Below are 24,067 nucleotides of genomic sequence, written 5' to 3' on the forward strand. Positions count from 1 at the left end.
ACTGATGCGGGTGCACGCGAGTCCCTACTTGCTGGTGAGATGCAGTACGAGGCCACTCTCAGTTCTCTTCGAGAGCTCATGGTGAGCACTGCAGGACCACTCACCTCCATAGCATACAGGCAGACACCAACCCTCTCTTCTCTGTACACTCCTTCTCCCTCCTGGTCCTTTTAGCAAGAAACCGGAATCATCAATCCCAGCCAACGTTTCAATACCTTTATTTCCGCTTGCGTTGCTCATCTGTGATACAAAAATCCAGTTTCTGCAAATAGTTATTCTGAACAAAAACCGAAGTGATTTATATGTAAACAATTACACAGAGCATTTACAATGCACTGTACAAAATGTGCACTGCGTGGATGAGATTCATCGCAGATCAGGCTGAGACTGAAACAAGCATGAATGACAGAGACCAGCTGATGGTTACAAATTGTAGAGACAGCTGCAGGTACCGACTGCCTCAAAGCACAGAACAATGCCAGTTCTTAGAAGCTGAACTCATCCTCAGTCCCTTCGTTCGGCCTTGGTCCTTCTCCATATTCATAGAACAGTCCTGAATTCATCAAATATGAAGCTAGGCACGTGTGCTTCAACGACCTAAAGAAAAGGAGCCGATCAGGTTCATTGCTCATTTATGGGCTCTGCTCATCAATTAACACAGCATATCTCATCTGCCACTCAAGCACGCAATCCTATTGACCTGAACAAGGAAGGAGCACGGTACCAGGCACGTCAAGCAAGCCTGGGGCTGTGAGAATTTGCTGTGCCCAGAGGTATGGTGTAAGACTGGAGCAATGCTGACGTCCTCCCTGCTGTTTCTCCAACAGCACCAGGCTGAGGTGCACCTGGTGCCTGTGCCAGCTCCCAGCAGCTGAAAGACTGACACTGGGTGGGGAACAAGGGCGGTGCTGGAACAATCTCCCTTTTAGCCCAAAGTATAGCTAGGAATCACCAACTTAACTAAACTAAGGCACAGACTAGATGAAATAGGATTATGACTTATTTTTAATCTCGTATGTAAATAATATTTCTTGTTCTTGTGATGTTAAGTCACACTTAATCTTACGAGAAAGTCTCTCTACAAGCACAGACTTTCAGAACTTCCCTTGCCTGTGAAGTACAGAAGCTGCCCAGCAAGCCCTGCTTCTCTGGAAGGAAACGAAGGGCTGGAGATTTAGACTTCCCAAACAGCTCCCAGCCCTAGACTTAGAATATTGCTAAAACTTGTTATTTAATTCTGCAACATCTCAGAACTTCCGTTTTCTCTCTCTGTTTCCTGAAAGCCCCCCAGCAACAGACTCGAAGATTAAATGGAAACTGGCTATTCCTCTAGTCCATGCAGAATTGAAATCCTCCCTGTATTTTCCACCCTCACTGTATTTTCTAGAAAAATCCATTTTCCATAAAAATACTAGGACTAATATGAAGATAGTTACACCAAGTACAGAAGTAACACAAGTTGTACAGAGCTCTAGCTTATACAGACTCAAAAAAAAAAATCCATTTTGACCCATTGTTGTCAGGTAACAGATCTCTCATCTCTATTTCAGTTTGGTGCTCTTTTACAGAACATCTGAAAGGGGCAAATACCGCTTTTTGGACACTCTTAGCAAGTCCACCATTTTGGATATTCATCTACAGATGATGCCATGTTCTAGAGTAGGCATGAGTGATCAGACTGCTGGTATGCAGCTGCAGCATAAACCAAATTTAATTCCCCTGAACAGGGCTCCAGGTAGAAAAGGAAGTGTATGAGTCTCTTTCAAAATGAAACAACACTTATTTCGAATACCTGATCAGAGTCTTTTTTCTTTTTTTTTGCATCTAAAAATGTGTAACTACAGCAGTTGAATAGTCTGGAAAGAATCCAGACAGATTCAAGCTGGTATAGAAACTGTTCCACCACGGGCTGCCACATCCGTTAACATCACGTATGGACATGCCCCAGTACTCTGAATTCTCCTTCAGCTGCTGTCTTCAGATCTAGAGATACACCTCAGTTCAGTGGGGCCAGCATGCTCAGTGCTGCCTACAGAAGACAAGGAATTTGTTCCTACCTTTCTTGGTAATTTTGTGTAGCGAATGTAATCCTCCAGGAACATGAGGGCAGCCACTACATCAGGAGGCATCTCTGGGATCTTCTGGCTAACATTAAGCAAACATGGAGACCATCCTCTTACCAACTGCTCAGTTACTTGAGTAACATTCTACAGAAATGCCAAGCTTCAAATAATACTTTTTCCATTACGTACTGTATGATTCCATTAAGATTAAAGCGTGTCTCTTCTTGCATACTCAAGTCAAACAATATTATAACATCAAATGTACTTTAAAAAAACCACTCAGAAAAAGCAGTGGAAACCATTAATAGAGGTGATACATCAGGACAAAGTGAAACACAGATACCTCGTGCACTGTTCCATCGTTGACCGAATGAACTGACCGATGAGAGTCAGAAATTGTTCCGTGTACCTTGAGTGGAACTGCTTCAGCAAGGTAAGGAGCCCCAGAACTAAGGGAAGCCAGTCGATCTGATCAGCCGGCCGCTTGCACACCACTCCTGCACAGAAGAAAACCCCCAAGCATGTTTGTAACACAACACATTCTTTGTGGTAGAGGCAAACATACATTATGCATTTTCATGAGATTTTCTTCTGTGCCTCCTGTTCTGCTTGCCCACACAAAAATCAAAAACCAATGTAGCAACTGTATTTCTCTCACAGCAGATGGCTTAAGGATATTAAGCCATAGGATGGAATGGCAAAGTCAGAAGTTTGCATGTTATTTCCTACTCCACTTTATTTTGCTTTAGTAAGTCCTAGTTTCAGCTAGGATAGAGTTAACTTTCCTCTTAGTAGCTGTCATGGTGCTGTGTTGTATTTTTAGGATGAGAATAATATTGATAACACCAACGTATTTGCTGCAGCAGAGCAGTGATTACACTGAGTCAAGGATGTTTCAGCTTCTCACGCTGCCCTGGCAGCAAGGAGCTGGGGGGCACGAGGAGCTGGGGGGGGGACAGGGCCAGAGAGGTGACCCAAATGGGCCAAAGGGATGTTCCATATCGTGTGACTTCATACTGAACAATAAAGCTGGGGGAGAGCTGGCAGATAATTTCACATAGGCTTTCATTAGATTTAGACAAGCAGTAAGCAACTTATACGATACCTAAATTTTTGGTGTACTGAAGTTTTGGAAACTGCGAGATCAGAAACAGGAAGTTGACAGTGGGAAAATACGGCAGACGTTTGGTTGTGATGTAAATCTGAGAGGAGGGAAAAAAAAAAAGGGCATAGGTTTTCTGTAACTTTCCTCCCCTCAATTAATAACACATGAAAGAGAAAAAAGCAAATTACATCAAGCACTCAAATGTCAGTCTGACCTTATTTAATGGATTGTGAATGCCAGCTGCTTCCAGATAAGCTGTGATTTCATACAGAAGAGTGTTGTCTTCTTTAGGATAAGGTAGTGACGGATTCTGATAGTGTGCTTCTATATCAGCCAGTATGGCTCTAAAAGAAAAATCAATTAATTGTTTTTAATCCTTATTTGAACTACCCAGAAATAAACCTTACGCAACGACACATCTCATTAATATAAAAGCTTCAAGCACACAAAACCCGTAAATAGTTATAAGCAAGAGGAAAGCACCTTTTTTTTTTTTTTTTTAAGATATCTTTCTACAAAGACATTTTTGTTTAAAAATTAACACCACTTTCATTGCTCTTATTTATCATCCAAATATGACCTCAAGTCTAGGTAAAACCAAGCACAGTTAAAAACCTGTGCTGTCCACTAACACACTGAAACAATTACTAGCTGAGTTGCTGACACTAACTGAGCTATTCTACCAGCTGTATGTTGAGCACGACCTGCTGGAGGGACCATGCAGAGGGAACTGGACTGGCTTGAGAAGTGAGATGTACCAACCTCATGAAGCTCAACACAGCCACGTGCAAGTCCTGCGCTTGGGTTGGGGAAATCCTAAGCACAAATACAGACTGGGTGAAGAATGGACTGAGAGCAGCCCTAAAGAAGGACTTAGGGATGTTGCTAACAAGAAGCTCAATGTGAGCCAGCAATGTGCTCTTGCAGCCCACAAGACCAACTGTATCCTGAGCTGCATCAAAAGTGTGGTCACCAGAGCAAGAGAGGTGACTGTCCCCCTCCACTGCTCTGCTCTTGTGAGACCCCATCTATAGCACTGCATCCAGCTCTGGTGCAAGCAACATAAGAAGGACATGGACCTTCTGGACCTAATGGATATGCTGGAACAAGTTCAGAGGAAGGCCACAAGGATGATCAGAGAGCTGGAGCACCTCTCCTGTCTATGAAGACAGGCTGAGGGAGATGGGGTTGTTAATCCTGGAGAAGAGAAGGTTCCAGGGAGATCTTAGAGCAGCTTTCTAGTACCTAAAGAGGACCTACAAAAAAAACTGCAGAAGGACTGTATTAGGGAACGTAGTGATAGAACAAGTGGTACTGCCATTAAGCTAAAAGAAGGTAGATTTAGGTTAGATATTTGGAAGAAATTCTTTACACAGAAGGTGGTGAGGTACTGAAGCAGGTTGCCCAGAGAAGTTGTGTATGTCCCAACCCTGGAGGTATTAAAGGCCAGGTTAGATGGGGATTTGTGCAGCTTGGTCTGGTGGAAGGTGTCCCTGCCCATGGCAGAGTGGGTTGGAACCTGATGACCCCTGGGGTCTCTTCCAGCCCAACCCAACTTCTATCTTTAAAAAAAAAAAAAAAAAAAAGCTTTTGTTGGGTTCAAATTCAAATACTCATCCGCAAGAACCCAAATCCAGTCAGACTCTGAATTTAGCCACAATAGATTTCAAGAGCTGTTTAGCTGACAACAATCTGAATAACTACATTGCAGTATTACATGCAGCTCTTCAGCATGTTTCACTTCTTACTTATTGAGATTTTCCAACGCAGCAGCCAAGTGCTTGGAGTCAAACCTGCAGGAATAATTTAATTCATTGGTAATCTGCCGCCTTAAGATCTGCATCTGACCAACCTGTTTGTGCAAACAAACAAACAAAAAGGTGGAGTGTTATACTGAATGTACTGAATGCAATGGGGGAAGAAGGAAGTTAAACTAAGGGAAAACTTAAAGAGTAACAACATACAATTTACAATAGAACAGGTTACATGAAGTCCTCATTACACCTCATTCCCCTTCTTTCCCTGATCTTTTCTCTTCTCTTCAATAGCACAAACAAATACTCATAGCACTGTGAAAAATCATCATTACAAAGGCGAGATAAAGAGACATGGTAGTGAGACAGCTTGTTTAAATCTTCAGCATGTTAGACTGCCTTCTGTGTGAACATGGCACGTTCGGGACACACTACTGCTCAAAACTTCAGCCTTGGTACATTTACATTCACACTGCATCGTGGGGAGTTCATGGACTTTAAGCAGTTTAGAATCAGTTTATATAATCAAAGCCCAAGAGCTCTCATGAACCCAGTCCTGCTTCATTTGTAATGTTACAGAATTCTATCAACATAAAACAGCGTCATAAAATAAGCAGTCTAAAGTATATAACCAAAAGCATAGAGTGGATTCTATGGATCAGCAAACAGTGTAAGCCTACCTTCATTATGGAGTCTAAATATGCTGTCCAGATCTTCTGAGTTTTTGCAATTGCTGCAGAATAAACCTTGTTTGAATTTGCTGAGAAGAAAACACAAAAACAAAAAAAATGAAGAGGGGAAAAAAGTAAATGCAGACATACTGAGACAACAGCTTTCTTCCATCTTAACCAGAAAGCACTTACCTATAATTCCTTTGAGAGGACTGACAGCATTCATAAGAGCTTTTAATGTATCCTGGACTGTCCTGTCTCGCAATACATTTTTCTGAAACATACTGAGGAAATTCTAAATAAAAGAAAGACAAGTGAAATCCTCACATATATATGCTATGCTTGATCCTGGTGATACAACCACATTTTCAACATCAGTCTTTTGCTGCTAGAGAAGCAGCAAGGAAAGACTATTTCCACAGATGAAGAGTTCTGGAATCTTGTAGTCAGACTTCTTGCTTTTCTGAATTACACTCATCAGTGCTAGCACAATTAGCAGATTCACCTCCTCAATACACATACTCACTGCAGACAACTAGGAATTCAGTTGTCAAGGAGGAACACTTTATCAATACTTTATTTGATTTTAAATCAAATAAAACCAATTAAAATCAATTTGAAGCCAGACTAGGACTAGATTTTTCAAAGAAGTCTTGCTTACACTCACAGGTATTATGGGTCACTGCATAGAACTGACACTTTATATTATAGTGGACTCAAACAATCCAATCTTCTTGTTGATATCTAGGTAGAAAAACAAAACCTGACCTGAGGTCAACTTTTGAGCATACACAGACACAAACTTGGGAGGCATTATGTGACACAACCTATACTGACTAGCTCCACTTACTCTAGAGCAACAAGTCTTATATCTGCAACTGATATTTTACCTTTGGGTTTGAAATCACATTTTTTAAATGCTTTTGATTTGAATTTACTCTCTCAAAAGTCAACAGAAGTTTTATTTCACTAGCAAAGTTACTAAGCAATAAAAGCAATTTGATCTTGAGAAACTGAAGTTCAAGAATTACCTGCAGCTCCTTGACAATCATGAAACACAGCAGCCTGTCTAAACCGTTGAGACCAAAGGTGCCCAAAGTATCTTGGATCTCCGAGAAGAGACGACTACTGGTTACTTCCTGATGAGTTTTGATATCATACCAGGTGTTCATTTGGTCAATATAGCACGTGATTCTAAGGAAAAGTTAAAGAAATAATGTATTTAAGAACAAGATGCAGACAGTTTTTACAGACAGTCTGAGTAACGCGTTACTTTATTCAGGCAGGTATTAGAAAGCTCGCTCTCTCTGCAAGGGTTCCTAAATTGTTTTGCTTCTTTTTACTAAAATCACAACTTTTCTAGCCTACTATTTAAAACATACAAGGCAGACCAGTAAATTTGGTTTTACATAAATATGATGATATGTCAGACAAGTAAAAACTATTTGTTGTATATTTCATTTGAATACAGTGGAATTGGACCAATTCAGTGCATGCAGCTTTAATACAGCTGTGACGCACAGCACTTACTTTGGGTCTGTGATCCTCAGGATTTCTCTACAAAGACGACCAATAAATGTTACAGATTCATCCACAGGTGTGAATTTTGGTATTGGAATATGAGTAGACTGGTATATGCTTTGCCAGTCCTGAATCTGAAAAATAGGTTTCAGAGTATTTTACAGTTATCATTGCACATTTTTACTTTGCTCTAGAAATTCTGTTGTTATCTTAATTAAGTTAAAGCAGTACAACATATAACAACATAATAGGTTATACACAGAACACTATAAAGAGAAGAACGAGTCTTATGACAAAGGGCAAGCAGATCTTAAGTGCGAAGGTTGAGAAAATTACCTCCACTCCTGGTGAGAATTTCATCTGCTCCCTTCTGTGGTCAACTGTCCACTATTTTGTCAGCTAAATGAAAATCTATTCACTCCTCTAGTTGCAAAATGTCACAAGATCTGGCAGCTACTGCAGTCTACCTAAGCCTGCATGCAGATGGCTAACTATAGATACACAGAAGACTACTGTGATTCTGTAGTTATTTCCTGTTTTCTTTAAGGAAGAGAGGAAGGATATCGCTCACTGACAAAAGATATTAAAACACTCTTTTTGGGGTACTTTACTCTTATGTGTAACTAGTGCACTGAGGATGCTGAAATCATTCAGAAAAAGCCAGGGGCAGATGTTTTTCATGGTAGGTAACATATTTAGTTGAAGACAACTATAACGACTGTACACGATGGATTACAAGTGTTCCATCACTCATAAACTTCAATGTTCCAATGTAAGAGCATTTATTGACTTTTTGTTCTTGACTAGCACCTTTGTTCTTAAGAAGTTGTTGCACTCCTGTTCCACGTTGTAGTTAATAATACGAGACACTTCCTCTTGCCAAATTTTTAAACCATATATGTTGACATAATCCTGAATATATTCAAATGATCGATGGAATCCATCCATTGTTGCTGCCATTTCTTTCAGTTTGGGCATCAGTTCACTTGGCTAAGGAGGAAAGAAGATACAAGTCAGTGAACAAGTAGAATACAAAGAAAATATACCAGACTTCTAAATGCCCTTTTAAGCCACAATCTCTCCATGGTTTCACTATGCTCCAGCCAGAACTAAAAAAGCACCGCAAGATGTGTCACAGGTTATTTGACATGTCAAGTGGTTCCTCATATAAAATATTTTTCCTCCTGTTTCTAACTTTTCTTTTAGGATTCAGTAGTACTATTGATTGCAGTCTTTACCTGGCTTATATATACACCACACATTACCATGATTTACCACAAGGACAGAACTGTGAACTCACAGTTCATAGGACCCCTGGAGCAGAACAAAAATAGGTTTTTGAGTTCTGTCTACTCTCACTGGTGTATACACTAATTTTAACATCAGATGAGGCATTTCAAATCACCTTTAAGAAGTCCAGAAATTTACCTTTTTACAAGAAAGAAATCTATATAGAAAATTAAGAATTATTTTCTAGAAGGTAGTACAACAAAAGAGGTGCCAGGAAAGCTGGGACACAAAAAATCAATTAAAATAAAGCTGCTACACACCTTGGCTCTAGGATTGAAGATGAGTCCCCTGTGAAGAGCCAGAGCTACCCGTTTTACTAGCTCCTTCCTTATTCCATCCTCTAGTAACTGTTTTGGGTCCACCTAAGTAGAAGAAACATTTTTTTTTTCTGAAAATCAGAAAAGTATCAAAAATATGAAAGGATATTAGGTTTACCAAGAAACATCGTAAATATTGATTTGGTAACAGGAAAGCAGTGCTCACAGACACACTTTCCCACCAGCTGCTTGCCCAGAGGATAAATACTTAAGGTACTTTTGTGAGATAATAAACAATTCCCTTAAGTTGAATAACAAATGTTTGTTGTTCCTATTTTCAAGCTTTGTTAAGGATTCATTAAGAATGCTGTACAATTATAAAAACCATAATGTATTAAGAACTGTGTATTGCTTCAAGAGCGGTAGCTTTTGAAGTCCTGAAAGATAAAGGAAGAGCAGTCTTTGCCAATGGAAGAAGGAGCTCTTCAGAAAAGCTTGCAGTGCTTTTTCCAATAGAAAAAAAAACTTCAACTAATTACAAGGAGAACCGTAGCTTCTTAATGATCTAAAATAACACAGTTCTAATCTGGATGCCATGTCAACCATCCGTTTGAAAATCTGCATGCAAGCTCATATTTCTTGGGTTTTTCTTTTTTTTTTTTTTTAATATCGCCTAAGTCTTGCTTAATATGCTGAAATATTTATGCTAAAGTGCTAACTGTCACCAAGTGATTTTTTCTTACTGAAATAATGGAATATTACCTTGATAATACCAACTAAAGTAGTTTTCATCATGAGGATACCTTCAGTGAAAATTGAAATTGCATGGGTTAGCTTGGCAACCTTTAACAGAAAAAGAGGATACAAGTTATTGAAGTGATTTAACAGATTTAGATAACCACTCCAGAAAGACAGACATCTTTTCCAGTGGTAGCTTCCCGCTGTAGATTAACGTGATTTGCACTAATGTACTTCCAATTTCACATCTTGTTCTGGTCTTACAATACAATAATAACCTTCCTTTTAATTAGATTGATATAGGTATGTCACTAGTAGGAGAGAACAGGTACTACTCAAAGGCTTTACAAACATTAAAGGAGAAAAGACATGGCTTGCTGCATCACATGCGTATAAAACATCACATCAGTACCTCTGAGCAGGCTAGGGGCACAGCTTGAAGTAGTTGTATGACCTGCTGCTAGCAATGAATCCACTTCAAGATTTCCACTGACAAAACAGAGCAGCACATTCACTTAGTTTTAAATTATTACGTAGGCATCTTTATGCTCAGAGTTCAGACAAGCCAGTCTTCTGCCTTTAGGACATTTACAATGTAGAATAGAGACAAAGCAGATCTACAGAAGTCACAGGTGAGAAGCTTTATGCAAGGTGAGCAGTTACTCCTCTCCTTCCTTGAAATTAAAAGAATACTACGGAATACTGACTCCTCCATCCCTGCTCTCCCTTCCCCCAGTAAACTATCTTTACAGAGTTTAATGGGCAAGTCTAAATCTAGTGTTTGAATCTGAATGTCAGCTTAATTAGAGACAACAATCTGTTCATTTAAAACTCGTAACAAGCGACCTTAACCCTGCTGGTTTATTCAGTCTAACTTTCTCCCGCTCCTGGAACACATTCCAAAGTGTGATGGCTCCATTTTGGACTTGGGTTGTCAGTCTGTTCAGCGTCCCCTGCCCCTAAGCCCCGAAATCTTTATCCTCATTTAGGATCATAGAATCCTTAGAGTTGGAAGGAATCTCTGAAGGCCATCTAGTCCAACTCCCCTGCGATGATCAGGGACAGCACAGCTAGACCAGGTTGCCCAGCACCTGATCCAGCCTCACCTTCAAAGTCTCCAGGGATGGGGCACCAACCACATCTCTGGGCAACCTGTTCCAGTGCCTCACCACCCTCACTGTAAAAGATTTTTTCCTTATATCCAACCTATATCTCCCCTCTTTGCGCTTGAAGCCATATCCCCTTGTTCTGTCACCACAGACCCTGCTAAGAGTCTGACCCCTTATTTACAAACATATTTAGTTTTTCTTTCCTTTTCTACAAGATCAAAAGTTAGATTTTTACACACAGAAGGGAAGTTACTTATCTGTCTTCAGGAAAACTACGGTATTCTCATTTAATAACACTCAATTTTAATTCTTACTCAGTCAACGCACCCAATTTCACTTTTAAAAGTGTAACTCTGTGAAGCTGTACCTATTTAAATTGAGGCTGATGTCAGCTACCCCACACAATACCATTTTTAACAATTCCCTATTTTAACTGCACCTCGTATCGTGGTCCGAGCTGAGCATAATCTCGTAGCTTATCCTTATCAAGGCGAGTAGGAACTTCAATAATATCGTGGGTCTGAAGCTTTATTATTTTGAGAAGAGAAGTAAACATGCTCTCTGGAATTATCTGTAGAACCTTTGTAAAAAATAGAAACAAGACAAACAGTCACTACATTATAAATGAAAAAAATCATAAACTGAAGAAGAGTAATTACAGAATGAGAGAACTATGTCTCTTTGAATGCCTACCTTTCTTACATAGGAAACCAGCTCGCCAGAATAATACTGTGATACACTGAGAAGATCAGGACTGTTTGCTTGATTGATACGGAGAAGCGGCAGGTCAAGAGCAGAAGCAAGCTACAAACAAACTGAACATTTTAACTTCATGTCTGCTTTCCTAATAAGAACTAAATGATTCAACTCTTTTGCTTGGGCTCCTAAGCTACAACTCGAAGTACTACATTCTTCCTAAACAGCAGTTTTATTACAATATCAAGAAGATCAGACTATTATGCCATATTACTTGTATTCATTTCTCCTCATTTTATCAGTTGCATGAGGTATTTTTTACTGTGATTTTACTCTCCCCTCCCCATGCTATTTCCCATTCTCATCTCTACAGACAGTATTTTCTGTATCTAATCTGATGCCAAATTTTCATCATGACAGGTTGGTTATGCCATTTTTCTATCTTCAGTTTCCTCTGATACATAACAGAAAATTCAGCCTCTGGATGTGATGTCTGCAGCAAGTAACTGTAATATGTCAAGGCTGGATGATGAGACTATTTTGTCTAACAGCAATGTTACTGGTTGTATAGAAAAACATACATAACTTGGTTTTACCTTTATTAAAACTGATCTTAATTCAATAATTTTATTCTAAAAAAGTTAGATATAGAAAATAGTGGTAAAAGAATGATTTGAGCTATTCGTAACTTAACAGTCTTAAGGCCTATTTAACAAATGCTGCAACTTGCAGTGTTAAAGTACCTTCTTATACCCTCACACTTACCTTCAGAAAAGTAGCTCTGAGTTTGGTTACCATAGATGGACTGACTCTTATGCTTTCCTGCATGATAGATGTAAAGCTGAGTAGGAAACAAAGAAAACAAATCAGCTCCTTCTCCTGAAAGTATTTTCAACTCATAATTCATATGTCACTAGCACCAGTGTAATCCAGAAGTGGCATGGGAGGTCTGTGAAACTTCACTAAAGGAAGATTTTGGTCTGAGGAGCTACTGGCTAGAAAAAAAAAACAACTGTAATATGGGGGAGACGGAGGCAAAAGACAAAGACATCAGGGAGAGATAATGAAGCAGCAGCTTAGCAAAATGGCACTACGGAAAAGAAGTTCTGTACATTTTTTTCTTTCCCTATCCATTTTTGGTTGAAATGAGAACTCCTGTATCTTAGGGGACACCTAGCCACACTGAAGGCTGGAGATAGAAACTTAACAAAATTGTTATAGCTAGATCAGGGTAGAAGCTTGAGCTGCAGCTCAGAATACGACAAGCAAGGCTGTTAACTTATTCAACTTGTTAAGAGTTAAAATTATTCAACAACTCACAGAAGACCTTAAGAATATTTTTGAAATTGGAGAGTTTCAAATAGAATAGTATCAGTTGGAAGGGACCTACAAAGATCACTGAGTTTCACCGTGTTATAATATTAAGAACATTTACACACGTTACTTCCTAAAAGTTTCACAACTGATGACTTGGAAGAAAAGCCTCCTGCTAGGGTACCTGTCAATTAGTTGCCAAGCATAAGAAAGATCACCAACTATCTGCATGGTAATCAAGACCTCTTCTTTAATGTTGATAGTTCGGATCATCTGATGTAGAAATTTGCGGGTGTCAGCCAGAAACTGGCAAACTTGTAGATTAGTTTCCAGCTGGTGAAACTCTTGGACCTGTATTTAAAAACAAAACAGCAACAAAAACTCCCTTTTTGGTCCATTCACCTTTACAGACTGCAATACAAACAGGATCATTAACCTGACATCTCTTCAGACAGTGATACAGTAATACACTTAAATCCTGGCCTACTTTAGAGTGTATTCAGTAAGAAATTTTGTGAAGTGCAGGAAACGTACTGGGAGTCTGTTATAACCTAGAAGGAGAAATAACACGCACATAACAAAATCACCCTCTCCAGCTTCAAATGAATTTCAGAATTTCTCATAAAATAATAAGCTGTGTTGACAAATAACGTTTTGTACTGAATTCATTTCTCCAGAAATCCCCATTAATGCTCAGCTACAGGTTGCATGATTTTTCATGCGGTATCCTTTATTTTACAATCACGAGGTGTATGGGCAAGTTCTGATGACTGTATATACAAAACTGCAAAGATACACAGACTTAAAAGACTGTTAAAATGAAGATCTGTTTTGTAAATCATCATTTATCTTAAGAAGCCTTTGCCATACCTCCTCCAGAGCCTGTATTAGCTGCACAGTTTTTCTGCCTGCTGCAGTGGAATCATCATAGTTGAGAGACATTATTTGCTTGGAGATTTCTCTGAACCAAGCCTGAAGATTTTCTATGTGAGAACAAGAAAAAATTAATCAAATTTTTCCATGGGTGGTAATCAATAAAGATACAGGGAACTTGCTGGACAGTACCAAAAAAACCAACAAAACAAAACCAAAACAACCCACCAGAAAACCTCCAAAAACAAAACCAAAAACCCTCATTGCTATACATAAAGGAAATGATTTACAAAGCCTTCATCTAGCCTCTCAATGCGTAAACTTTTAAAGGAGCAAATGCTCAGGTGAATATCACACAACATTAAAAAACAATTATAAAAACAAATTGGCATTATAAAACCTACACAAAGAAGCCCTTTAAATAATGAATTTATGTTTCATAAATAGCTTTATAATGTCAATTGCCTTAACAGTTGCAATTTCTGTGTTTCAGCTCAAGTTTCCTGATATCAAGATGAAAAAGGGAGATATTTCAATAAGGCAAGCATGCTTTCATGTGGAAGCAAGTGATAAAGCCACCTAGAATCTAAGTTTTGCTGTTCTGAAAAGATTACCAGTGCAGCCCTTACACTGACACTTGACTCAATTTTCATGATCATATTAGACAGCAATTTAATATTCTTATGTTTACATCAACTGAGAAAAATATATTTCAAAAACACGGAGCAAGAAATTTGGAAATACAGATTGATGCTTTTAAATAATTTCCTTGGAGACTCTCAAGAATTCAGTATAGAAGTAAAAGAAGGTTTGAAAAAAAAAAATACTGATACAGTCGAAGTCCAGGCTACAACTAGGAAAAGTATGAGAAGAACACTTGAAGCATCCCCATATTTAATGGATATGATCTTTCCACTCCTTTTTACATAGAATACAGTAACATGAACTGTATTACCCATGGAAAAGTGGAATGGTATTTCATAACCTTACCTGCCACCTCTAAACAAAGTGATAAACAATGTACTGAAAAATACAGCCACCTAAATATAAGGAACCTAAACAAGGCTTACATACAGGACATGCACAGTCAACCTAAGCAACACAACGTGTAAGAGACCTCTGTGGAATTTAAGGGATGTTACATTTTTTTGTATTATCAGTATTAACCTCATTATTTTCTTTCAGTATGAGCTTAGAAATAAAAAACAAAATTACTTTTTTTTATCCCCCATCAGTTCAGTTTTCAGTAATTACAATTACCATTTTTCTCTACTCTTGTCAGAGGCTTAACTCCTGAAAAGACATCAGCAAGCTCGGTCATCCTTTCAGATCCCTCTTTTTTGTAATTCTCCCATTTTGCTTGTTTTTCTGACAGCATTTGCTTGAACATCTGTTAAAAACAAAGCACTTGGTTTACGAGACTGGCAAGAAGACACACTAAAGAAAATTAAATAAAATACTGAAAATAGATGGAACTGACTTACAGGGACTTCTGCCTAACTGCAAGGTCTTACCAGAATATTAAATATGAAATTAAAAAGCACTGAGATGAAGTGAGATGAACACACTGTCATAGAAATAAATTGAATACATATACACACACACAGACATTGTTGGGTTTCGGTCAGTTATATCAGAAATATCCTGCATCTTTTTTTTATTCAGAGATCCTAGAAGACTCTGATCTGATACTGATTTACACTTCACATCTCATCTCAGCCTTCGCAGAATCACTCTATTCAAAAAAACATGTAATTAAAGTTAAGCATACTCTTTGATGTTTGACCAAATAGCACTGCTTACCATCAGGATGTTCATGCAAAGTTCTCAATAAATACAAAGACTTGGGAAAGAATAAAAACTGCCAATTACTGAGAAGACTGAAAAAGTCATCAGTCGTTTGCAGCTCTCTATAGAGAGCCAACAATTAAATGAAAATAATCCATTCCTTCTAACTATTCCGCGTATAAATGTACAACTACTGCTCGAGTCTTCAGTTCTGTTGCACTGCTTAGGGGAAAACAATGAAGAAGACAGTAGCACATTACCTCTTTCAAAATGAATTCAAATTGAGCTGTATCCAGAAGAAGCTGGAAAAGGACCTTGGGATTGTACCTTGAGTCTGTTAGAATTTGATCCTTTATTAGGCGGAGACGTTTGTTATTTGGATCACAAGCTGAAAGTGGAGAGACAACATTATAGAATTTGGCCAAGCTTTTCAATCTTTGTAAATAAACTTGTATTTAATAGCTTGAAAGCAAAAACATTATGGTCTCATATGTTAGTCCCCACTCATTCTCCATTTACACGAATTTCATCGCCTTTCTGTGGTGCTTCAGCTTCACTAAAACACTTTTGCTGGCTTCTGCAAACTAAGTGTGAATTTAGCACTCCTTACTGAGAAGCCCACAGATCAGCATTTCTTAAGACTGTCACAGAAAATGCACGGAGGTGCAACACGTCTCACACAAGCAGCAGCACCAAAGACAGACTAGGTATTCTCTTGGTTGAACGCCTAACATTTATGTTTACAGATCCAAACTCACATCACACACATTACTCAACAACGATCAGAATAAAGCCCTGTTTTTGAATTATTAATTACAAAGACATTAAGAACTTGGCTGTTGCTTTCATTTTGACAATACATACAATTGTGAGAACGATGTTTTAAGAGATAAGGAAGAAAAAAAAATAGTTCCCAGACTTTTTCTGCAAAATATCATTCAGCAGGATCACGACTTCTTGTATGTTCCTTTTATGTGTCTAGTTTGCAAGATGACTTCAGACAATGACTTTGGGAGCATGTTAGCAGAAGAACAGCTCAACAAGCTACTAAAAACAGACAGTGACATTTTGCTGGCTGCACACAGTGAAATTCTCTTGGGATCTAAGATAAAGCACCAGTATAGCAGGATGACAACTCCGAAGTAACAGCCTGGCACAAAGTCTCACCTGTGTCTGCAGTGTGAAGCATCAGCCAGCGGATTGCTACATTGCAGTCTCGCAGGCAATTCAGCAGTTTGGGAATATTGTCCAGCACCAGCTCTTCCCTTAGACAGCCCTCTTTGAGAAACTGCTGCACCTGAGTGCGCACTCGTTCAGTGACTGCAGCATACCTGTTTGCCTTAGAACATACAGCGTTTGCATCAATAGAATCCTTGTCTCTAAAGGAATGCACTACGCATAATGTGGCTGGGGCTTCTAAGAACTTAAAGGGGACAAGATCAAAAAAGTGTTCCTAATACAAGCTTAGGAGGCATCATCTAAAACTATCTAGCTGTGTGCCACATCACCAACAGAAACACATAAATTCTAAAACAGTTTCTTAAGAAAGACCAAATTTTATAGTTAGCTTAAGGTATGCCAATACTGAACAACATGGTGATGAGTACCAGCAACTATTCTGTCAAGTCACAACCTTGAAACTGTCAGGGGAAAAGAAAACCACAAGAGGAAGTGAAACAAGCAACACTAGGAGGACCAGAATTTGAGACTCTGAAGTATTTTTAACTCATTTATATACTTTTATACTACTATTTATATAAAAGTTACTTAAAGTATTCTAGCTGAATCCAATTCAAACAACTCTATATGTGAGCATTAGAAATGCTTACACAGACTGAAATCTCGCTAAAAAATATTGAAGTTTGGTTTATGTACCTGCTCTTTTACATTTGCGATATCCAGTGTGTAGTTGAGGGCAGTTTTAGCAGCTTTGTAGGGTTCCCATGCTTCTGCTAGATTTACAGTGATTCCCATGTAAATGCTAATAACCTAAGCAGAAAACAAGAAGCATTAGAAAGTGATATGTTATAGGCATGAACAGGAGACGACTTTTTTGATAGCTGAATTGAGCCCCTCAGAGCATGACAGACATAGACAACATTGAGTGGAAGGCTACCAGGATGGGACTCGCTGTGGAAGTGAAGGCTCAGGGAGCTGGGTTTACTTAAGCTAGAGAAAAGAACGCTTGAGAGGTCTGACTGCAGTCTTCCATGACTTAAATGGAAGTTATGGATAAGACAGAGGCAGACTCAGATCACAGGTGCAGAAGAAAAAGGCAAGAGGCAACTGTTACAAGCTAAAAGAGAAATTCCAGTTTAACAGAAGGAAGAAATTCCTCACCACGAGAGTGATTAGGCACAGCCACAGCTGCTTGCAGATGCTGCAGAATCTTCTATTTAGATATGTTCAAAACACTACTGGACAAGCCCAGGAGCAACCTGATTTAATTCTGAAGTTAGCCCTGCTTTGAGAAGAAGGCTAGAAGGACTAGAAGATGCCCACATGTGAGTTCCAGTCTACATTTTCCTACAAAGCACTTTACCATGACGGTATCAGAATGCAGCTGATTTAAGCATTTACAACAATAATTGTTACATTTTAAGAGCAGCTATCCTTGCTCATCCAGCAACACTGACTCAGGGTGCTTCATTCCGAACAAAGTAAGATTGCTACAGAAAAGAATCAGAAGAGATGCAATGAGAACACTTTTTGGGAATACTGTGAAAATTAGGTCCATTGCTTCTGTAACATTAAACCCAGAGAAAAGTTCTAAAACAAAATTAAATTTTACCCAATTATCAGGAAAGTATTTATCCACTATCTCTCTCATTTTTGCTTGTTGCGTGTGAAGAATAGAAGAGTCAAAATACAGTATCACATAGAGCATAGCAGCCTGAGTAGCCAGGGCAGTGCTGCGGTGTTCTGGTAACGGATATGCAGAAACCTGGGAACAGAGAACAAAATAGAACATAATATAATGCAACATAAACTGCTTATGTGTATCATAAAGCGCCTTAAAGTATTACCTATCTATCTACACACACACAGCATGTAGGATACTACAAGACAAGGAGGATATGCAGGTAAGCTGGGCATGCTTACACATGCAGTGTATTTACCAGACGTATTTTACAGAGTATAGAAGTTGACTGTGGAGACGCGTGCTAACTTTTACAGGTTACAATAGTATTAGTGTGTCGTACGTGAGTCACATGAGGGATGAACCAAATTGCTTAAGGTGATTTGAGAAGAGCAGAGCTAAAAATAAGAATTTCATGAGTGGGTATGTTGTAGTTCATCTCACACAGAAACAAGAATTTAATAAATGAGACAAATAGAATGCAGCTTATTTATTATTTAATATACCATCAATTTCCATTGATTCCTATCATCAACTGAAATTTCATTTTATAAATACAAAAGATATTAAAAGACCTTCACACTAATGTGAGAGTTGGCATAAAAAATCTGAATGATGTAATTTTTATCGCTGAAAACACTGCTCTGTGCTTTTATTTATTAACACCCTAGTTTACTCTTGCCCGGTTACTTTATTAGGTTAAGTGTTTACACTAGTAAGAAAAAAAATCAAGAGGCTTCTGCCTACTGCCATCAAAAATAAGCTGCAATTTTCAAAGGAGGTAACAACTTAGACATAATGTACTATTGTAAAACAAGCTGTACTCAGTCTGGGTTGAATATAGTAATAGTCTGGGTTGAAATGAAGATTTCTACCCTAATTTAACTTTTCGTACATTTGGAAAAAGTACATTAGTAACTTCTAAGCGAAGCATGATTATATTAGTGTTTTTCATTATTAACTGTAAGCACTATAAAATAGAAACCACAAATTTTATTTTATTGTAAAGAAAGTAAACCAATAATATAAAAAGACAGTAATTAATTTTGATACAAAATATCAGTTCTAAGTAAGATTTCTTGATTAAGAAGTACTTTACAAGAGCATAGTCTCACTAACACTACATGGTTTCCTTACCAGAACATAAATTATGTGAAGAAAGCCCACTCTGCAACAACTTGCTAAATGCTTTTTTTTTCCTGTTTCTAGAACTCTGCATAACTTTAAAAAAAAAATTACAGTTCCTGAAAAAGCACTTTTTCCCTTCTAATGTTAATATGTCTGTTCACAGTCTGAGAGCACTTTCAATCAGCTCCCTACTTTGATACTGCTACTCCTAAAGATCTAAGCCTTTGCTCATTTCTTCTATCATTCAATAATCTTCAAATGCTGTTTTTCTGGCATCTACATATAGTTTCAATTATCCAGGATTCACTAAAGGTATGCCACCAATTACAGAAATAAGATTGTCCATTGTCAAGACAGAACTGCTTAAAAGCACATGCTTAATCTCTCTCCAATGAGTTTTATTACAAGACTGAAAATGCAGCAGCCCCCTTTTAGTGATATACTCATCATAGTTCAGACCTGTCATTGATGTTAGTGTCTCTTTTTAATCAAGTTGTCTACTAAAGGGGTGTTAAATCTTTTTCTCTGAAGAAGTGAGTTATTAAAGGGCGGCCAATCATTTAAAGACGCTAAATGAAATAGGTGTGTTCTTTTTTGTTTTTGTTTTAACTGCAAAGTTAGTCAGACACTGGAAAAGGTTGTCCAGTGAAGTTCTGCAGGCTCCACCTCTGGACATATCTAAAGCCCAACTGTGGCTAGGACCACACAATCTGTTCTACTGCTCCCACACCAAAGGCTTAAACTATGTGACTGCAAAAGGTCCTTTCCAACCTCCACAAATTGGTGATTATGTCATTCGTACTTTTCTGGCTTCATAGTCGAGCACCAGACCTGAGAAACCATTTGATATTCAGTTTTAGATCCCTCTTATCTCATAGTAACTTACCTGATTATAAATGTCGTCCGACCGCAAGCGGCCAACAACCATGCTGATGAACGTTTCACTGATGGGTACTCTGCTGAAGTAACTCTCAGGGTAGTTTGGAGGTCTTTTAGCTCCAGGTTGGCTCGAGTATCCAGTGCTCCGAAGCAATTTACAGATATCGTCTAAATTGGAATCAGCAGAGGATCGGGCAGCACTGTTTTACGAAAGGAAGGAATGAAAACTGAGCTGTGTGACCTAATCATTTCCTCCTTCCACTTCCCTTGTAACTATGTTCTTCCCCTAAGAAAAATGATCAGATCATAGAATCGCTGAGGTTGGAAGGGATCTTAAAGATCATCGAGGTCTAACCTCCCTCCTGAGGGCAGGGCTGCCACCCACCAGAGCAAGCTGCCCAGAGCCCCATCCAACCCAGCGCTGGTAGTAAGGTCTGGGGGATTTTGGGATGTTTACCCCACGAATACAATTCTCACCATACTATAGAAGGACACTGATACATGTTCATACTGAAATCCCATTATATATTGAGAAGTACAAATGCAAGTGAAGCAGCATAGGCACAGCACAGTCCATTTTCTAGTTACGTTATGTGCGAAAGGATTTTCACTTAAAACCTTTAAGATTCTACTTGTCACATAATGATGCTGACAGTCCACTCTGGAAATCTCATGATCGATTCAACTTACCTAGCACTGTAACTACAAGAAGTCTGACTTGCAACACATTTGACATCTAGATACTCAGAGCTTCTCATCTGGGAACCTGCATTACCTTCACAGCTCACACTTGCACTGCTGTGTTTGAAGCTTAAAGTTTGCCAGTGGACTTCAAATCTCTTGCTCCAGTTTTGGAGTAAAATCTGCAATAATAGCTCATGCAATGAACTCTGCTGATAGCCAGAGAGCTCTGCAGAATTATCAGTCTATCTGAATGATCAAACAAGTGCAAGTATTTCCATTTATCTTAATGCAATAACTCAGTGAACCAAGTATACCATATTACATTCTTTCAGCCTTCAGGACTCCTGGATATGAATATAGATTACCTGTATCTGTAATAGGAAACCAACATTCTTTCTCTAACTTCTCCTTCAATTTTCTGGTCAATGACCAGTAGCATGACTCCATACAGATAGAGTGCTTCACACTGTTTGGGAAAAGCGAGAATGAAGGAAATACAGTTTGAAGAAACGTTAAAAGACAAACAAGTGCTGACAAACTAACAGAATGTCAACTAATTAATCAATACAATGTGAGAAACAGCAGGCTGTGGACTTTTGGTTGTTGCCCTCCTCAAAGCAAGCCACAACACTACAGTGCTCTTGGTGAATTTTAAATTTTAATCTAGTTTTGCACTTAACTCATCTGTTCATTTTCTCCTATTACAACATTTTTCGATACTTACTAAAAGTTGTTTTCCATCTTCATTAAGGAGGACGGTTTCTAATGTTTGCTGAATGTAAATTCCTTCATTGAGGTCATCTAAATATCTAGGAACCATAACAAAGAGTTGGTAATTGACTACTTTACTCTCAAAAGATGTCTCCTCAGAACTCAATTGACTAAATTCCTCTGAAAGTCAAGAGAGACAACAGAACATCTCCCGCAGTAGTACAAGTAGCAGAAAAGAAATGCTTTCGTAGTAGTTCATGAAATGAGAGGCTGGATGGAACTCCTAGTTAGAGCCAACCAGTTGGCAAAACACTCCTCCCATTTCCAGATGGTTTATGCGAACTAGACTCTGTAACTTACAGCTAACATCCTCTTAATAATCATATGGGTGGGTAACAGCCTCAGAACAAAGTACTGAGAAGGAAAAGCTCTTCCACCAGTACAAAATACAGCAGAAATGTCATATTTTCAAGTTATCCCAAAAATACCTCCTAGACACATGTTAGATCTATGTCAACTGCAATTTGAAAGGTGGAGCTAGAAACAGAATGTTCATCTGGATGAACAGAATATTTCTTCTTACTAAAGAGCTTTCCAGTAAAATTATATATTACCATAAAACTAATCTTTTCATACAAAACCAACAACAAAAGCAAGTCTTAGACTTAAGGTTCTCCGGAATTTTTTCATTCTACATGAACTTTTCCTACTGCATTGGCAGGCAAGAGTAGTAAACTTTAGGCAACTCCACTGAAGAATTAAGTTCAGGAAAATAATGCCAGTGAAAGCTAAAGAAAAAAACAAAACCAAACCCACCGGTATCTGGCATATTGTTTTGCAAGACGACAAAAATTTAGTCTTTAAGTAAATTCACATGCATTTACTATACAATACCTGTTTAAATCTACGATGTATTTATGTACACTCTGAAAAGCTAGATAAAATCTTGTCAAAATTTCAATGTTGTTTTCACGAAATTCTTCATCTAAATCCAGTAACTCAGGTTTTGCTTCCAGTTTGCCTTCACATGCCTCAGGCCCCTACAAAAAAGACAAATACATTTAGAGACATCATTTGACTGTGTCCGTGGCACTTTTCACAAGGACACAAAACACATAAGTAACAAAGTGAGGGTAACAACAGAATTAACCTTTCCTGCTAAAACAAGAACTTGCAGTTTTCCAAACTACCTTATGATTGAAAATCATGCTCACTACTGTTTATTTGTCGATTCAGCATACATGACAATTCCAGTGTGAACAATCACAGTACTGTCCAACAGGAAAGCATGATGCAGCTTTCACAGCTGCAAAGAATAAGCTACAGATAACCAAAGGAAGATGGGCATACAGCCCACAGTACTGCTCTGAAAAACTCAACCCACTGCACAGGCTTAGAGCCTGCTGGTGAAAATAACGCTTACAGTTACTTCAGAAATAATATCCGAGAACTAAGGAAAAGAACCCATGACTCAAGTCTTATAGGACCAGTTATCTGCCAAAACTCACAGGCCAGATGACTCATCATACATTCCAAATAGGTCTTCCAAATAGGTACTTAAAATTGTAACTCTCTTCTAGCACTAAAACTCTACATGTGGGTACTGGTTATACTTCTAGCCTGCCCAGGTGCCTGAGAGCAGAGCACTCACCAGACTGTTTCTGCTCAATGAAATTGAGTAAGATCATAGAATGGCCTGGGTTGAAAAGGACCTCAAAGATCATCGAGTTTCAACTCCCCTGATAAGTGCAGGGTCGCCAACCACTAGACCAGGCTGCCCAGAGCCACGTCCAGCCTGGCCTTGAATGCCTCCAGGGACGGGGCATCCACAACCTCCCTGGGCAACCTGTTTCAGTGCATCACCACCCTCTGTGTGAAAAACTTCCTCCTAATATCTAACCTAAACCTCCCCTGTCTCAGCTTAAAACCATTCCCCCTTGTCCTGTCACTATTCACCCTCACAAACAATTGATCCCCCTCCTGTTTATACGCTTCCTTCAAGTATTGGAAGGCCACAATGAGGTCTCCCTGGAGCCTTCTCTTCTCCAAACTAAAGCCCAGTTCCCTCAACCTTTCCTCATAGAAGAGGTGCTCCAGCCCTCTGATCATCTTGGTTGCCCTCCTCTGAACTCTTTCCAAGAGCTCCATGTCCTTCTTGTGCTGGGGGCCCCAGGCCTGGACACAGTACTCCAGATGGGGCCTCACAAGAGCCAAGTAGAGGGGGACCACCACCTCCCTCTCCCTGCTGACCACTCCTCTTTTAATGCAGCCCAGAACATAGTTGGCCTTCCGGGCTGCCAGCGCACACTGCTGGCTCGTGCCCAGCTTCTCGTCCACCAGGACCCCCAAGTCCCTCTCCACAGGGCTGCTTTCAAGTACTTCTTCCCCCAGGTTGTATAAATACCTGGGATTGCCCTGGCCCAAGTGCAGCACACTGCACTTGGCCTTGTTGAACCTCATTACGTTCTCATGGGTCCACTTGTCCAGCCTGTCCAGGTCCCTCTGGATGGCTTCCCTTCCTTCCAGTGTATCAACTGCACCGCTCAGCTTGGTGTCATCTGCAAACTTGCTGAGGGCACACTCGATTCCATCGTCTATGTCATTGATAAAGACATTGAAGAGCACC

The 24,067-nt window shown here is 39.1% G+C and overlaps 1 protein-coding gene across 3 annotated transcripts in view; it reads right to left on the minus strand.

Annotated features, from left to right (window-relative positions):
- WASHC5 (WASH complex subunit 5) overlaps nt 202-24,067 on the minus strand; it is a 26,330-nt gene continuing 2,464 nt past the window's right edge. For all 3 annotated transcript variants that reach the window (XM_021385762.1, XM_021385763.1, XM_021385764.1), the window contains exons 3-29: nt 22,336-22,481; nt 21,455-21,539; nt 21,096-21,196; nt 20,054-20,246; nt 17,971-18,123; nt 17,055-17,168; nt 16,347-16,518; nt 15,440-15,567; nt 14,652-14,781; nt 13,389-13,501; nt 12,703-12,869; nt 11,970-12,045; nt 11,202-11,312; nt 10,948-11,088; nt 9,424-9,504; nt 8,665-8,766; nt 7,925-8,104; nt 7,124-7,248; nt 6,625-6,787; nt 5,786-5,888; nt 5,603-5,682; nt 4,917-5,020; nt 3,383-3,512; nt 3,169-3,265; nt 2,407-2,560; nt 2,058-2,145; nt 202-597 (exon numbers count right to left, since the gene is read on the minus strand). In XM_021385762.1, the coding sequence (XP_021241437.1) occupies nt 541-597; nt 2,058-2,145; nt 2,407-2,560; nt 3,169-3,265; nt 3,383-3,512; nt 4,917-5,020; nt 5,603-5,682; nt 5,786-5,888; nt 6,625-6,787; nt 7,124-7,248; nt 7,925-8,104; nt 8,665-8,766; nt 9,424-9,504; nt 10,948-11,088; nt 11,202-11,312; nt 11,970-12,045; nt 12,703-12,869; nt 13,389-13,501; nt 14,652-14,781; nt 15,440-15,567; nt 16,347-16,518; nt 17,055-17,168; nt 17,971-18,123; nt 20,054-20,246; nt 21,096-21,196; nt 21,455-21,539; nt 22,336-22,481 (3,294 nt within the window). In that variant the 3' untranslated portion in view covers nt 202-540. The remainder of the gene's footprint in view (nt 598-2,057; nt 2,146-2,406; nt 2,561-3,168; nt 3,266-3,382; nt 3,513-4,916; nt 5,021-5,602; nt 5,683-5,785; nt 5,889-6,624; nt 6,788-7,123; nt 7,249-7,924; nt 8,105-8,664; nt 8,767-9,423; nt 9,505-10,947; nt 11,089-11,201; nt 11,313-11,969; nt 12,046-12,702; nt 12,870-13,388; nt 13,502-14,651; nt 14,782-15,439; nt 15,568-16,346; nt 16,519-17,054; nt 17,169-17,970; nt 18,124-20,053; nt 20,247-21,095; nt 21,197-21,454; nt 21,540-22,335; nt 22,482-24,067) is intronic.

This window comes from Numida meleagris, chromosome 2 (genome assembly GCF_002078875.1).
Source record: "Numida meleagris isolate 19003 breed g44 Domestic line chromosome 2, NumMel1.0, whole genome shotgun sequence".
NCBI lineage: Eukaryota > Metazoa > Chordata > Aves > Galliformes > Numididae > Numida > Numida meleagris.